The following is a 17,529-nucleotide window of genomic DNA, read 5'->3' as shown; positions in this document are numbered from 1 at the left end:
GGCACAGCGCTAGCTCCAACAATAAAGGAAACCATCTGAGTTTCCTTTTCCTTTGGTTTTGGCAGCTTCCATGCACCGCCCACAAGGAAAGGAACACTTGGATGTACTGTGATGGGCAAGTGGGATGTGAGAAGTTAGTATGGTCAATGGTTCATACAAGGGTACCAAGACAATTCAATGGAGAACACTAGTCTGTGAAATACATGTTACTGGGAAAACTAGACATATTCTCTGCACATGAATATATGGACTTTACCTCACACCCTGCTTTCAACGTAATCAAGTGTTCCTGGCACACACTTCCTCTCTCTCCTCTCCTCCCTCCACCCCTATTACTCCCTCCTTTCTCCCTTTTCTCTCTCTCTCTCTCTGTTGTAATAAAAACTCCAGAAAAGGCAAAAAAAAAAAAAAAAAACTGATCAAGTATAAGAGCTAAACTTGAAATTATGTTAAATAAATTTAACACTTTTAATCAGAAAGTTTCCTTTACCACTCAAAAACATAAAAGAAAAAAAGAAGACCTATAACACAATTTTAAAGTTTCTGAGCCAGATGTGGTGGTGCATGCCTTGAATCCCAACACTCAGGAGGCAGAGGTACAATTACTGTGAGTTCGAAGCCAGTCTGGGCTAGAGAGAGACCCTACCTCAAAGAAAAAAAAAAGTTTACGATACAGGGCTAGAGATGGCTTGGGTGTTTTGCCTAAGGACCCAGGTTGATTACCCAGTACCAAGGTAAAGCCAGATGCACAAGGTGGCGCATGCGTCTGCAGTTCGTGTGCAATGGCTAGAGGCCCTGGCACGCACATTCTATTTGCCTCTTTATCTCCAATATATAAATAAAGTATTTTCTTCAAGTTTATGATACAAAAGACACCATCAAAACTGAAAAAAAGGCATGAAAAAATATAAGGGAAATATTTGAAAATTTTATTTCTGATAAGTGTTTAATAAACATCTGTGAAATAAAATCTTATACAAGACCAGGTACAGGATAATTCCTATCCAGTAGCCAGGATATATTTTATATATAATATTTATCATATGTATATGAAATAAACATCTAAAAAATCAAAGCAAATAACCAAATTACAAAGTAGTTAAAGATCTGAATTTCTTCAAAGATCTACAAATAGCTAATAAGCACATGAAAATACTTGATATCGTCAGTCATGAGGGAAATGTAAATCAGAATGATAATGTAAAACCATTTCATACTCCCTAGGGGGCAATTTTCAAACAGAAGAAAACAGCGAAGTGTTGGAGAGAATGTGGAGAAATTACTACTTGTACTGCTAGTAGGAAGGAAAAACGGTGCAAGCAATTACACAAGTCCTCAATAAACTAAAAACAATCACCTTACGATGTTGGGGCCTTCCAATCCTAAGAACACACACAAAGATGGAAACATACATTGACATAAATCTGTTCTTAAATGTTCTCATTATCACGATTTATAATTGCCTGAATTCAAAGTACAAACACAGCCTAGTGTCTATCAACTGATAAATGAGTAAATATTGTATACCTTTTAACAGATTATTCAGCCACCAAAAATAACAAAAGTACTAACACATGCTACAACATGGATAAACCCTGAGAATAGCACACTAAAGTACAAGAACCCAGATACAAATGGTCACATGTCATATGACTGCTTTTGAATAAAATACTCAGAGCAGAAAAACCCAGAGACAGAAAGTAGATTGATGTCGCTAGGAGCAGGGAAGGGGAGAAGAGGAAGTGAATGCTAACAGGCAAGAGATTTCTTTTGGAGAGGACGCGAATGCTCTGAAGTCAAGGCAATGCACAATTCTGCAAATATACTAAAAAGACACTAAATTATCACTTTAAAATACAGAATTATGTGTTACTCATATCTCAAAAAAAAAAAAAAGAAAGAAAGAAAAGGATAGGGTCCACAAATAAAGCATGATTTACTACAGCAACAAGAGAACCACCTGAGTACTCAGCCAAAGCTACTCTGGGTCAGGGTCGGAAACAATACATCCATGAGAAAGAGTCACTTGGGAGACTGGCTGCCTTCAGCACTGGCAGATAGGAAGCCATGATGTGACTCCCCAGTGTAGAAGAGGTGAGATAGAGAGCTGTAACTAAGAAACCAAGCTAGCAAGCCCAAGGGAACGGCTGCCAAAGCACAGCTCTTCCAAACACAACTGCAATCAGGCACAGCCATACTAACTCTGCATAACATTAAACTAATCCAGTCCTTTTCAGACGAGCTTTTTACTACAAATAAATGGAGTAGTCACTGTTTACTTCAAAATGATTAATGAAATAATATCAAACAGATGTGGGAGGAACCTAAAATAGAATAAATGATACCAAGTTGAACCCAAATTTTATTACATGTGAATACAGAAGTAGGTAGGGAAGTGACTTTGGAAAGCAGAATTTGCCTTACTACAAAGCAAAAGACAGTGCAGTCTACTTTAAAATGTATTTGTCATACAGGTACAGTATGACCAGGACTGAAAAAAGCAGTCAGTGAGAACTGCAGAGATGCAGCAACAAAGAAAAAGGATGGAGTAGGAAAAGACTGGAATAAACCCTGTAGTACAAAGTTAGAACTAGTACCATCAACAGCACTCAAAATACTTATGTACAGGGCTGGAGAGGTGGCTTGCTTAGCAGTTAAGAAACTTGACTGCAAAACCAAAGGACCCAGGTTCAACTCCCAAAGACCCCATAAGCCAGATGCACAAGGTGGTGCATGCATCTGGAGACCCTGGTGTGCCCATTCTCTCTTTCTCTCTCTCTCATGTACAGAAGCTAACAGATAAATAAAAACATTTACATATACACACCCATACATGTGTGCGCATATACCCATGTTACTATCCGTGCTCTAACTCAACTGAATGAGACTGCATTAAAAAGGGGGGGGGGGGGCTGGAGAGCTAGCTTAGTGGTTAAGCGCTTGCCTGTGAAGCCTAAGGGCCCTGGTTCAAGGCTCAATTCCCCAGGACCCACGTTAGCCAGATGCACAGGGGGCACACGCATCTGGAGTTCGTTTGCAGAGGCTGGATGCTCTGGCCCGTCCATTCTTCCTCTCTCTGTCACTGTCAAATAAATAAAAAAAAATAAACAAAAAAACTTTAAAAAAAAAAGATACCCACCAGCACTGAGCACACCTGCAGCCACATTCTGGTTTCTAGATGCTGTATTCCAAAACATGATTCCAGTTCCTTGAGAAAATCATTTGATTCCATGGCTTGTTCAAATAACAACAAAAAAGAAATACAGGGCTGGAGAGATGGCTTGGCGGTTAAGCGCTTGCCTGTGAAGCCTAAGGACCCCAGTTCGAGGCTCGGTTCCCCAGATCCCACGTTAGCCAGATGCACAAGGGGGTGCACGCATCTGGAGTTCGTTTGCAGAGGCTGGAAGTCCTGGCGCGCCCATTCTCTCTCTCTCCCTCTATCTGTCTTTCTCTCTGTGTCTGTCGCTCCCAAATAAATAAAAAATTTAAAAAAAAAAAAAAGAAATACAAAATGCATCTGGAACAAGCTATGGTTCCACATAGTATATAGGTGCTCACAAAACCTAAGAACATTATAGAAAGGACACAAAGCTAACTTGAAAATCCAAAGTTAGAATGACCAGATCAACAAAAACATTCTCAATTCTAACCTGCAAAGTAAACAAATGTTCTACCCATCTAGCCCAGTAAATAACAAACAGAGGACATGGACCAGTACTTCCTTAAAAAATAAAAAAGCAGGATTAATGAATATAGGACGAATAAGAGTAACAGAAAACCATTACTCAAGCTTGGCAGTAGTTAACAGTTACCTGCAGGAAACACTGATAGATGCAAAATGTAGCCTGTGGACAGTATGACAACACATTGGACATATGCAGATTGAGAGTACCTCCCCACCAAAGGAAGGTTAAAGTTACAAAAAAAAAAGACAAAATTAACATGTATTAATTACAAAGAGAGTGACTACAACGGAGAGACAAGGTAGGCACCACCTTAACTTGACCCGTCATAAGACATACTAACCATGAGCAAACTTCATGAACCCAATCAAGGATATTTTTTAAAACTGACCAGTACTCTTTTCAACATATGGACTGAAAAAGACAAAACATAACAGATGAAAGGAAATTAAGAAGACAGTGACAACGATATGGAAGGTGGGATCCTGAACTGGCCCCTGGGCTGGATAAGGTGTATTTTATAGTTGTGAATTTCCTGGTTTTGATAATTATACCATGGTTATATAAAATGCTGGCATTAGGGAAAACTGAGCAAAGGATATCTAGGAACTTTATCTACTATTGTTGTACATTTTATTGAGGTCTAAAGTTATTGCAATACAAAAACAATTTTTAAAAAAGCTTTTCTTTGATAATTAGATTATATACAACAACTACAATAGGATTATACTGCCACTATGGAAATTATATACCACTGACACTTGGTGATAAAGTTAAAAGGTGGGCATAATCCTTCACTTACTAGTACATCAGTTCACATAAATCACTCATGGTCCTGACAGAAATTGGGTATAGCGATGTGTCATAATATCTACATATTTTCAAGCCTGTTATTTTTCTGTTGTTACTTCACATTAAAAATGTGTCTATGTTTTTAAAGCTTCCAGATAGCCAGGTGAGGTGGTGCAGACCTGTGATCACAGCATTCATGAGACAGACACAGGCAGATCTCCAAAAATTCTAGGCCAGCCTGTTCCAGTGAGTTCCAGACCATGCAAGGTTGCACAGCCGAACTTCAGCCAGCAGCAATTATTCTGCTAGTAGCATCACAGTAAGGGGGTAAAAGAAAGGAAGGAAAGTTCAAGACGACTTTTAAACCTCCTTTGTTAGAGATATCACTTGCATGCAATCTATGCCACCTCTCATTCAGCAATTGTAACAAATGTCAGATCCCTTCCTAGCTTTGATATGGTCAGCAACATTCACTTCATAAAGCAATTAATTGGTGAGCTTAATTTTACAGGATATAGCAAGTTAAACCCTTAATCCAGTCATGGGCCGGAGGAATGGTTTAGCAGTAAAGGTGTTTGCCTGCAAAGCCCAAGGATCCAAGTTAGCTAGATGCACAAGGGGGCGCACACATCTGGGGTTCGTTTGCAGTGGCTGGAGGCCCTGGCGCACCCATTCATATTCTTGCTCTCTCCCTCTGTCTCCCCCCTTTCTCTATCAAATGAATAAATAAATAAAAATTAAAAAAAAAAGAAGCCAGACCCTACTGTGGCATTCTTCTGTGAACCTACTGACCTACATGGTTACAGGTGTAAGGGGAGCCACTTAATAGCATCAAAAAATATCAATTTCAAACCCTATAGCTCTAAGTTGAATGAGAACTTCTTTGCTAATATTAAATGTATCATCACTTCTGATATCTAAGAGGTGTCTACTGGGAATTTTGTAAATGGATTAAAATGGGAAGGAATATTACAGACTCCAGTAGTCTGGTATATTGCAAACTGATTTCATAAGAGTAAAATCACTTTCAAACGTAACAATTTTGAGCACAACAGAAAGTATTTATAGTGTATGGACAAGCTAAGAAGTAAAATTAAGAATTCAACTCTAGGACTGAAGAGATGACTTAGTAATTAAGGCACTTGCCTGAGAAGCCTAAGAATCCAGGTTCGATTCACCAGTGCCCACAACAAGCCCGATGCACAAGGTGACGCATGCATCTGGAGTTTGTTTGCAGTGGCTAGTGGCCCTGCCTCTTCCTCTCTCCCACTCTGTCTCAAATAAAAAAATAAGTATTTTTAAAAAGAATTCAGCTCTGATGACTAGAAGCTAAACTTTTAACCTTTCAAACATTTTTTGTCTACTATTAAATCATGAAATACTAAAAACCTCAAAACAATGTAGAATAAAGTCACAATTTAATAAAACCTTTAGAAAAACAGAGACTATAAAAGCAACTATAGCTTTCCTATATATCCAACCTGCGTCCAGAAAAAGTGATTTCCCTAAACACACTCATCAACTAAGGTAAATGAAGTCGTCATTGCTTAGCAACTGTCCTGCCAGCACCTGTATCCACTGTACACAGAACCCACCAGATGCCAGCAGGGTTCCTGCAGCTGCGACAACCAACGTCTCTAGGCATAGCCAAAAGACCCCTAGAGGGCAAAGTTGCCTCCAAATGGGAGCTTCGGTTAAGAGTGAAAGCAAATATTTTCATTCAACTAACCATAGGTACGTGCCAGACCCTATTCCATCTGCATAAGGAACAACCCAAAGCTCTCTACACACAAGAGCTGGCTTTCAGCCCTGGTCTTCTAACTCAGCTAGTGCTATTTAAAACTTCTCTCCAAGCATGGTAGTGCACACCTTTAATTCCAGCACTCGGGAAGCAGAGGTAGGAGGATCAACGTGAGGTCACCTGGGGACTGCATAGTGAATTCCAGGTCAGCCTGGACTAAAGTAAGACCCTACCTCAAAAAACCAAAAAGAAAAAAAAATATTTAAAATTTCTCTCCATACACAGCCCTGTGAGTCGCTGGCAGACAACTCATCCTTTTCTGGGGTAGGAATGAAGCTGAAGTTCCCATTGGCTCACAGACACTCGTTTCACCAGACCTATATCAACTCCCAGTAACTAGCAGTCCTCCCAAGCATTAGAAGGAAATAGAAGAGATTACTTTTACATGCCACTTCTAAGTGAGTTGCATGCTATTTCTGGCACCCATGCTATGAAAGGCTTTTTGCCAGCTTGCTCCAAGGAACTGTAACAATGGCACTCAACAGAGAAGGGAGGCAGGAATCCCAAACAATGCCTTAAGCAAATAGTTCTGCCCCTACCCATGTAGAAACCCAGATGAAGGAAGGTAAGGCAAACATTCTGCTGAGGAAACAAAAATAGCCAAACAAAATCCAGCAAAGTAATTGTCCACACAGGGGTGGGAGGACAGAGGCAAGGACTAGATCACAACATATGTGGATGTACTACACCACCAAAAAGCTAACTTACATGTACACCAGGTTAAACACTCCTGAGAGGAGAGGAAAGCCAGAGCCTGTTCTAAAGTTGACATTGCTCTAACACTTCACCACACTTCACGCTGTTCCGATCTTGCTTCTACAGTATTGAGAATCCAGCCCAGGGCCTTGCCCATGCCAGGCAGGAGCACCGAGCTCTCTGAGCTACTCCCCAGCTCTCTGCTCTATCCTTTAAGACACCATGAGGACAACAAGAAAAATCTAATTTCTGAATTCACAATCTAATGAAAACTCTTTAAAAAAAAAAAAAGCAATACTCAAAAAAATGTCAATAGATGACATCCTACATATTTCCACTTCAGGTTATATCTGAGTTTTCCCTGCAAAGAGCTGACCCTCAAGCAATAGTACAGAGCTGCAAATACATCCAATATTTAGAGTCCTGCTACCATTCCAACTGTATCAGGTTATTTATTTTACATAGTACTAAAATTCACTCTTTACAAGGCTGCCTCAAAAGTCTCAGAGCTTCCTAGGAATGTTATGCTAACCTATTACAGTTTCTCGTTGGGGGACACAAATTTAGGTCAGCACATTTATGAAATGACCTAATGTCAGGCCAAAAGACTTAAGCAATTACAGTTAGCAGGTTGATTGCATAATTCCAGCTCACACATATCCAGGTGATACCAGTGATGGGGGGAAAAAAGGCAGACTTAAATTAGATGCCAGATACAGCCACTGCATGATACTGCATCTGAGGCTAGGGAGATGGCTTAGTGTGTACACAAGCATAAGGGTCTGAGTTCAGACCCCCTGCACCCATGTAAATACTGGGTGTGGTGGCACATGCCTATAATCTCAATATTCAGAAGGCAGTGACAGGAAGATCCCTAGGACTCACTGGCTAGCTGGTCTGGTCTAATTGGTGTGCTCTAGGTTGGGCAAGAGCCCCACCTCTAAAATAAAGTGGAGTAATAGTAGAGGATGTCAACCTCTGACCTCCACAAGCATACACACACGTGTACCAACACACAAACATACACATACATATACAACATGAGTAAAGAAAAAAAAAGAATGAATCTGACCCCTTCTATTATTATACTAGTTAATACCTCTAACCTGTGACAACTGTTCACATTTCAAACTTTCATATTTAGCCTAAGCTAACCCAATTCACCATAATTAACTTTAACTTGTAATACTAAGATTTACACTTCTGTCAACAGTAACTTAAAGCCTACAGACAACAGACACATTAATACATATACATTAAGAAACAAGCACAAAATATGACCATGAAAATTCAAGATGAAATCTATAAATCACTCCTGAGTTTTTAAAAGAAGCCCTTACAGGATGAAATTATGGCATTAACCTGAGATCTCACTCATCCTTTTTTTAATCTTCCTGCCTTTCACTTGTCCATACAAAAGCAGAAAAACAGCCTGGTCACAACTGATGCCTGAAACCATTATATACAGAATGTATTTTAACAGAGTAACAGTAGGGTACCTCTCAATCTCATCCTTAAAGTATCTATAAGATATTACATGTAACAACAGTGCAATTTAAAATTGGCCCCCACTAACTTTACCAGCAAGTCATAGCATTCCTTCCATCTTTAAATCAAAATCTAACCTTGTAAAACACATCATGGGTAGTAAGTTTGATCTGGAAAGAAAACTAGCCTTAGGCCTTGGGGTGTGTTCCCTGGTAAACTATTTTGTTTCCCTGTCTCAGTTAACAGAGGAAAATTCTACTAACATTAAATGAATGACAAGAATATATTAAGACAAATCAAGTACTTGGGATTCAACTGTCAGAAGGCTAATGCTAAAAATAATCCCTGCAACATCTTTCCTCAGACTTAAAATTACTGCCGTTTAAAAAAAAAATGCTATGAAATACACAATCTCTTTACTTTCAAGGCTTTTTCAGAGTACTGATTAAGAGTATTTTAAAGCATGCCTTTGGTCCCAGCACTCAGGAGGCAGAGGTAGGAAGATCACCATGAGTTCAAGGCCACCCTGAGACTACATAGTGAATTCCAGGTCAGCCTGGGCCAGAGCGAGACTTGACCTCAAAAAAATAAAATAAAGTAAAGAGAGTATTTTACTGGCAATACTACAAATAAACAATTTCCACACCTAAAGATTTAATAAATATTTTTTAAAAGTATAAGCACAAATACTTAATTTTCAAATGGTGTCAAGACAGGTAAGAGGGTTGTTTTGTACGTGTAGCAGCTCTGTCTGTAATTTTAGACTATGTTCCAATATCCTGAACATGGCAACACTGGTATTCACTGGCCAAAGATTTCACGTACATGGTGGTTATTTGAGAAAAGGTCAAATTTGTTAGAAAAAAATAAACCTTTAATGATAAGGGGAAAAAAAACTTTGTAAAATACTTTTTCTAATAAGCCAACCCTTTAAGCATAACAATTTTTAAGAGCTGCTAACAGCTATACCCATGCATGTCAGGTTACTACATGGTAATTGTTTAGACTTGCAATAAATGTGCAACAAGGCCTTCCAAAGGATCTGAACAAAATCCCAACAAGTAAACGCCTAGAAGTAATCCCTGAAATTCCAAGAAATTAACACTTCAAATGCTCCCAGTGTCTGGCAGGAAACAATTCATGAAGCATGAGGAGTCTGTGGTTAAAAACTGGTCCCCCTTTCCTGACAGGTTAAGTGAGCTAGGTGAAAGGTCCAGAAGAATCACATCACCAGCACCAACAAGAACAGCACCACTGCTGAAGGAAGTGGCTGGATAAAGCCAAGCCCTCCCCGGCCGAATGTGAGCACCGTAGACACAGCGCTCCAGGAAGCTTCGTGCAGCCTCTTCTGCGAGCCACCGTCACCCACCCACAACCTGCTGCAATCCAGCCTCTCCAAACAGGACCAGCCCCGTTCACTCACTCACTCAGCAAAGCCGTCTCAACCACTGCTGACTTCACAAACCACACCAGCCCTCCAGGAGGCACTACTCCATTTGCAGATGATTTCACTTAGAAGCTGGGAAAGCTTAAACACAGTGCTGTCAGATTTTTAGGATAGGGAAAATTACCTGCCTTCCTATAATAGCTCCTGGCTTCTTGGCAGAACCCTAACTTCTTCTCTGTTTAAAGCTATATCCCTTAACGTCACCCATCACAACTAATGACAACTTTCTGCAGAACATCCTGGCCTCTACTGTTCCCCTCCCAACATTCAACTGTCTGTCACGACAACAGGGATGCCAGGTGACATTAGTAATCACCAGCAGCAGACTATTTATAATACGTTTTAAGTACTTATCGTATGTCGGATGCTTACAATAAACTCAGGTGGTAGGTTCTGTCATTATCCTAACTTCCATAGACGAGAAAAAAAACAAAACCCAAGCACAAAAAGCTCTAGTAACGTGCACAGGGACGGGGAAGTAAGCGGCACTCAAACCGCGGAGCGCCGCAGCCCACGCCCCTAGACTGCCATTCCTCCCTCCCGACAGTACTCCTGTGGGCTTCTCAATCTCGACTTTGTGGGCTGCACATTATCAATCCCAATTCGCAGATGAAGAAACAGAGGCTTAAAGAAGTCTGAAGCTCTAAGTTAGGGCAAGATTTGAAGATATTTTGGCTTCTAAGCTGTTAATGAGAGTCAAAGGTGGGTGCTAACTATAACAAGGCAAGAAATATCTATGTATCTAAGATGGTCGAGTGCTCAAGATTTCTAGGCTATTGTAAGTTCCTTTGGACATATTTGAATAGAAAAAAAAAACATTGAAACAAGAAATTAACAAAAACAATCTTGGTGGTCAAAAGTAATGGGGTAGAGAGCTCCACAAGTATATTTGCATCTTCTGTCATGAAGCCACATCACTCCTATTTGGCCATGAAATACAGACTCAAACGTGCACTGTGCTCCCATCTAACCAGCACCCTCTTCCACCTCAGTAGATGAGAGTCATCTTTATTATTCATCCTCTTCTTCCCAAGACATCCAGAAAGAAAAGCAATAGCCAAGACCCTCCCACTTCAGGCTACTCTCTTACATCTGTGACACTCTGAAAATAGAAGTTCAAGTACAGTTAGGCACACAGTGTGTTTTAGGTGTTATTTACGACAGTTCTATGCAGAACAAGTTTATGAATGTATTTCACACTGTCTCATGCAAAACCGACGTGACTTTCTTAGATCTATACAAGAGGAATGGGGCTCAGAAAATCGGTTTCCCACACCACCAAACACAAACATCACTGCTTTCCTCGAGACCCAATCAGTGTTAACTCCTCTACACTTACAATTTGGTATTTCAGAAAATGTCTCCCAATTAACCATCCAGAATAAAACTGGGCACTATTATCATGCCTGTCATTTTTCCTACACACCCCAGAAATGATAGCAAAACAGATGACTCCATCTACAAGAAACATTTAATTTAAAATGACCAGTCCTTCTTAGACAATCACATTCCCCTTCTCCACAATGGAAAAACACATTGAAAGCAGCCAGCAACTAGCTGTAGCTCCTCTTGCAAGACAGATTTTGAAGCCCCCCAAAAAACAGTAAAGGAAAACTCTCATTTAAGTACCTTTTCTAGCATGACAACCCGGTTAAGTAAGGAGAAAGAAGACGATGATCACACACAAACCAGAAGTCAGTCCGAAGCGTGACTACTTCAGAACGGCATTATTCAACAATTTCTTTAAAATCAGTGCTGTGTATGAAAAGCAGTGTTTGAATAAGGTCAAGGCAATCATGTAACATGTGAGTGACAGCCTAATGCGTCCAAATACAATGTGTAACATGGACAAACAGGTTCCACTGTCAGCCTCTTTAATTATGTTTTGAAATAGGGTGGAAACTTAAGGTATATCGCCTCAGGAAGATTTCATTAAACTCAACGCGTCTTCCCGAAGCCGGAATTAAAAAAAAAAAAAAAAAAACATTTTCTTTTGTGATTCCAGTCATACACAGTAACAGAGCTTGATATGCAAATATACCGATACAATCCATTGCCTTCCCTTCCCATTTCCCCTTCCCTCGGGTGATTCCTTTCAAACGGCTCTCAGAACGTGCACAGATGCTATCTAAAATGAAAACTTCCCTTCCATTCGTCTCGCTCAAGAAAACAGGAATTTCCCAGGAAAGCAAAATGAAGCTGTCACCCAGCAGAACCATAATCCTCCCGAAATGCCCATGTGAACAAAATAGAAGGCTAGACACCCTTAGGAGAGCAAATCCTCGGGCGCTTCCCATGCAAAAAAAGGAAAGAAAAAAAGATCAATAAACCAAAAAAAAAAAAAAAATCAGGAAAATAAAAAGCCTGGGGTGGGAGAGGAGAGACAATTTATAAAGCAGACCACCACACCCTCAAACTCCGCGTTTTGCAACCCATCTGGCCAGGGGCTTTTTACCTTCATTTTCCATCGAAACTGCACTCGGGTGGATGGCTACAAAGTCTTTAGTGTCAGCCGCGGCCACACTGGGAACAGAGAGGAGGAGGAGGGAGGAGGAGGAGGAAGAGGAGGGAGGACCAGGAAGAGAAGACCCCCGGAATCCCAGGCTTGTCACCCCCGCTCCCGGCCACACGTCCCACGGCTGCTCCCACCACCCCTTAGCAGCATCAGCATCTGCAAGAGAAACCAGGAGAAGCGGCGCTGACGAGAGGGCAAGGGGGGCGACCCTCCCCCCGCCCAGCCGTCACCTCCAGAGCCACCCCGACCCCCACCCCATCCTCCTCATCACCACCCCCATCCCGCGCCGCCCCGCAACGACCCCCCCAGCCCACCCCAAGCTCACACCTGCGGCGCGGCGGGGCGGCGCCCGGGAGACGCCCTCCGGGCCGCGGGGTGTATGTATTCCCGGACGTGAGCCCCCCCCAACCCCGCAACCACCACCACCACCACCACCACCACCACCAGCAGCTCCACCATCACCGCTTCCCGCGGGACCTGGAAGTTTCTAGAAATAAGCGGCAAGGAGCTAAGAGCCGCGATCTCCCCCCTCCTCCCCCGTTACAAAGTCCCCAGACCCTCCGAGCCGTGAGGACTCACTCGCGGGGTTCTGCTTGCTCGGAGAGGGGAAGACGGCGAGACGGAAGCTGCTCGCGGGCGGACGGAGGAGGACGACGAGGAGAGCGGGCGGCGGCGGCGGCGGCGGCGGCGGCAGGGCGGGCGGGGAAGGGGAGGAAGGGGGGAAGCCCAGGCGACGGCGGCAGCGGCGGCGGCGGGAGTGAGCTGGTGGACGCCCGGCACGGTCCGAGCCGCCGGCTCCGCGAGGCCGCGCTCGCTCAGCTCCCGCCTCCGCCTCCTGCGCCGCGCTCCGCCCCGCCCGCCCCGCCGCGCCGCCCCGCCCCGCCCCCCCTCAGCCTCCCCTCAGCCCGGGTCGCCGCGGCGACGACTTCCGCTGCGAGAGGCGCGCGCGCATGCGCACTGCCGCCCCTCCCGCGCGCGGGGAGGGGCGGGGCGGAAGTGGAGGGAGCCGAGCCCGCCGCGGGCTTCCACTCGCGCACGCGCACGCGCACGCGCACGCGGGATGGACGTTCTCTGGAACGGGGAGCTACGGGGGTTGTCGGAGTCAACTCGCCGCGGGGGTGGAGGTTAGGTCGAGCTACACGGACGGGACGCGATCGTGGCCGTGGCCCCCAATCGTCACCTCGACCCGGACGGACACCGTCGCAGTCTCGGTGTTGGGCGGCGCCGATGGGAGCCCGAGTGCCCGCCCGCCCCCCAGGGGAAGGGGACCGGACGTCTCCATCAGCGTCGCGCCCCCCGCCCCCCCCCCCCTCGCCCGCCGTCGGCATGCACCTGCTCGGCTCGCTGCCGTGCTCCGGCGAGGCCCGGGACGTGGTGGGGCTGCTTCCCAAAGTGCTGTCCCCGTGACGGGGCGCGCTGCACCCGAGCCCGGGTGCGGGATGGGAAGGGCGAGGGTCAGGCCAAGCACGGGGGGGGGGGGGACCAAGGACTCCTTTCCTGCCCGAGCTTTTTTTCAGGCCACAGTGTGTGCAACCACAGAAGTTGTGGGGGGCGGGGAGCTGGATCTGCAACTTAAAAAGAAAAAACGGTGGTCTTGCGAGCGAAGCGTAATTGCCATTCCCCGCTAGCTGGGTCCTTTTATTCCACGTGAACCTTCCCCCCCCACTGGACCCCTATTTGATGGGGCCGATGGTAAGCTCAGTGAGCACGGTCAGCCCCTTCCACCCGTGTCGTCTCGCACCCGTACCCACTAGAGGGCAGAGCTACACCTGATCAGTTCCAGGGCATCCTTGGAAGAGCCTCCCAACCCCCAACCAACTACCCAAGGCAAAGAAAACTCTTACCATGCTACAGGTATTTTTCGTCCTTGACACTTAGAACCATTATACAGATAATGCTTCCTTTATTTCAGTCCTGTACATATAGCCCAGTGGGCTCTCCACGCATTCAACACAAACGGAAGGAGTTGACTGACATCCTGTGTGTGTCCTCAATAAATTAAGCTAGTCTAAAATTTAAAAAAAATAAAAAATGTGGACAGCTTCTCATTTTACCTGTTTTTATTTTTCCTCTCTTTTGCGATAGATAGATAAGAAGAAAGAAAGAAGGAAGCTGGGCATGGTGGCACACACCTTTAATCCCAGCACTCGGGAGGCAGAGGTAGGAGGATCACTGTGAGCTCAAGGCCACCCTGAGACTCCATAGTGAATTCCAGGTCAGCCTGGGCTAGAGTGAGACCCTACCTCGAAAGAGCAAAAAAATAAAAAATATATGTATATTATTAGAGAGGGAACACCAGGTCCCACAGCCACTGCAAACGAACTCCAGATACATGCGCCACCTTGTGCATGTGGCTTAAGTGGGCACTGGGGAATCGAACCTGGGTCTTTAGGCTTTGCAGGCAAGCGCCTTTAACTGCTAAGCCATCTCTCCAGCCGTCCCCCCTCTCTTTTTTTTCCTAAAACGAAATTTGGCCCGGCCTTTCATCCCAGCACTGGGAGAAAAGAATGGCAGTAGGCTCAAGGACAGCCCAGCCTAGAACATTGTCTCAAAAAGGAAAACAGGCCCTCCTGTTTAGAGTCCCAGAGCTCTCTACGCATCCCCTCTCTTTCCTCTACCGCCTGGCCTTGCTAGGCCTGGGATTCTGGGGCCAGCTCTAAGAATGGTCACTGAGGATAGCTGTGGGTAAAAAGGAGGCAAGACGAGGCCCACCACCCAAGCCCCCTCCCTCACTGGTCAATTTCCATAAAAGTCTCTCCCTGGCCCTCACTCTTAGCTTCCCTGCCCCAGGTGCATGGGCCCTCACCCCTTCTCTCAGTCCCTGTCTTTCCTTGGGGGCCCACCCCTTCCTCTTTGCTGCTGCTGCTACTGCTTCTCAATCTCTCTTGTTCTCTTCCCCCTTCTCTCCCTCTCTCCCTCTGTTCTTTCCCCCTCTCTCTCTGCCTGTCTCAGTCCTCTGCCCAGAAGCTTCTCTTCCTTTTCACTTCAAACTGCACCAGTCTTTCCAAATGTTAAATAAAACCCTGTTAAGTAAGCCCAAGAATCTCTGTCTGTCCTTGTGAATCATGAACGTGGAACACACACCCCACGAGCTGGTATTCAGGAGGGTCCTTTCAAAGGTACACCAGCAGGTCTAGAGAGATGGCTCCGCTGTTAAGGCACTGGCCTGCAAAGCCTAATGACCTGGGTTCAGTTCTCCAGTACCCATGTAAAGCCCGGTGCACAAAATAGTGCATGTATCTGGAGTTCATTTGCAGTGGCTGGAAGCTCTGGCATGCCCATTATCTATTATCTATCTATCCTTCCAAATTAAAAAAAAAAATTTTTTTTTGTTTTTTCAAGGTAGGGTCTCACTCTAGCCCAAGCTGACCTGAGATTCACTATGTTATCACAGGCTGGCCTCGAACTCACAGCAATCCTCCTACCTCAGCTTCCCAAGTGCTGGAATTAAAGGCATGCACCACCATGCCTAGCCAATAAAATACACATATTTTTTAAAAGTACACCATTAATTAGGTTTCTAGTGTGTTACATCTATAATCCATTTGTAAGGTTGGTAGCATTTTTGTCTGCCCCATGGCATTAGAAGCCTGTGATTTGTACAATAAATTTTCTTTTTTTTATTTTTATTTTTTTTTATTAGCATTTTCCATGATTATAAAAAAATCCAATGGTAAGTCCCTCCCTCACCCCCCCCAATAAATTTTCTATCTCTTGTTCAGTGTTAAAATGAGTTTGCAAGTCACTAGTACTTACTGAACTTCATTACTGCAGCATCATCTTAAAAACAAGTAACTGACGAGATTGCATGACATAAAGACTGATACTAACATATGGACTCACACAGTCATTGCATGATGTGAAGTTAGTCATTGGATTAATTAGCTGATACTGTGTGTGTGTGTGTGTGTGTGTGTGTGTGTGTGTGTGTACACACATGCCTGGTGCTTGGGACGGAGCCCCAGGACCTTAAGTGTTGCTACACAGCTAACACTAAAACATTTTATCTAAAGCAACTTTTCGAATGTTCTATTGTACCCTGCACCTAAGATTAACATGTGACCATGAGTACCGCAAAATATTTACAGCATCTATAGTGTCTTGTACTAAAATTTTACTTTTTTGGTTGGCTAAAATAATGCCATCACTACTATTGCTAAGCAAAAAGAAAGAAAGAAAGAGGGAGGGAGGGAGGGAGGGAGGGAGGGAGGGAGGGAGGGAGGGAAAGAGAGAGAGAGAGAGAGAGAGAGAGAAAGAAAGAAAGAAAGAAAGAAAGAAAGAAAGAAAGAAAGAAAGAAAAGAAAAGAAAAGAAAAGAAACTGGTTAAGGCCATTTTAAAACCTAAAAATTGTTACATTCTTCGTTAGTAATTCACTGCCCATCTTTGCAGAAATTCCTAGGCTTGGGGACAACAACAAAACTGAAGCCTCAACATCAACATCTCCCACAGAGTGATGTTCAGTTCTGTACCACAACACCACTCCCAACAAGCCATGAAACTAGCCAACATTAGTGCTACCAATTTTAACTTCCTGTGTATGCAAAAGTTAACACTATGTATATGCATGTGGTTTGTGCAAAAAACCTAGCATTAACTCCATTCAAGCCACTGTAGTAGGGAATGCGTGTATCTTTTGCTTCAGAAGCCCTCTCCCTGTGTCAGCATCTCCTCCTTGAATAGTGTGACAATATCTCCAAACTAACCCTTCCATGAAGTGGCATGCAAGCATCCTACCTCTTCAGCTTATAAGAAAGGGGCTAGTATATGTGTGGCTATAAATGTGAATTGCATACATACACAAACACATATATACAATGCCCTTCTTTTTCCTTATAAGATTGTAGTAGAAATCTAAAAATGTACATGAAGACAGGGTATAAAATCCAAGCACTGTAAGATTATCATACAACAAGACTGGAATATTAGCTGGTTACAATGAGATTGGAGCAATGAAAAGGATTATGTCAAAAGTTTCATGTTTTTACTTAGAAAATCACTTAAAATTTTGTCTTAGATACTTATAATAACCTTCAAAGCTCAATTTTTGGGGGCTGGGAAGATGACAATGATTTGCACTTGCCTGCAAAGCTTAAGGACCCAGGTTTG

General features: G+C 43.8%; 1 protein-coding gene across 3 annotated transcripts in view; it reads right to left on the bottom strand.

The window, feature by feature from the left end:
- Nucleotides 1-17,529, bottom strand: part of Atp2c1 (ATPase secretory pathway Ca2+ transporting 1) — a 149,240-nt gene that overhangs the window by 104,785 nt on the left and 26,926 nt on the right. Inside the window, exons 1-3 of one of the 3 annotated variants that reach the window (XM_045136553.1) lie at nt 13,002-13,121; nt 12,363-12,578; nt 11,537-11,662 (exon numbers count right to left, since the gene is read on the bottom strand). The exons of 1 other annotated variant lie outside the window; for it this stretch is intronic. In XM_045136553.1, coding sequence (XP_044992488.1) covers nt 11,537-11,548 — 12 coding nt within the window. In that variant the 5' untranslated portion in view covers nt 11,549-11,662; nt 12,363-12,578; nt 13,002-13,121. Of the gene's footprint in view, nt 1-11,536; nt 11,663-12,362; nt 12,579-13,001; nt 13,122-17,529 lie in introns of those variants that run through there. One more of the 3 variants, XM_045136554.1, reaches the window with a different exon arrangement.

The sequence above is a fragment of the Jaculus jaculus genome, chromosome 17, assembly GCF_020740685.1.
Source record: "Jaculus jaculus isolate mJacJac1 chromosome 17, mJacJac1.mat.Y.cur, whole genome shotgun sequence".
Classification (NCBI taxonomy): domain Eukaryota; kingdom Metazoa; phylum Chordata; class Mammalia; order Rodentia; family Dipodidae; genus Jaculus; species Jaculus jaculus.
The sequence above is the reverse complement of the archived record's forward strand: the minus strand, read 5'-3'. Positions and strand labels throughout refer to the sequence as shown.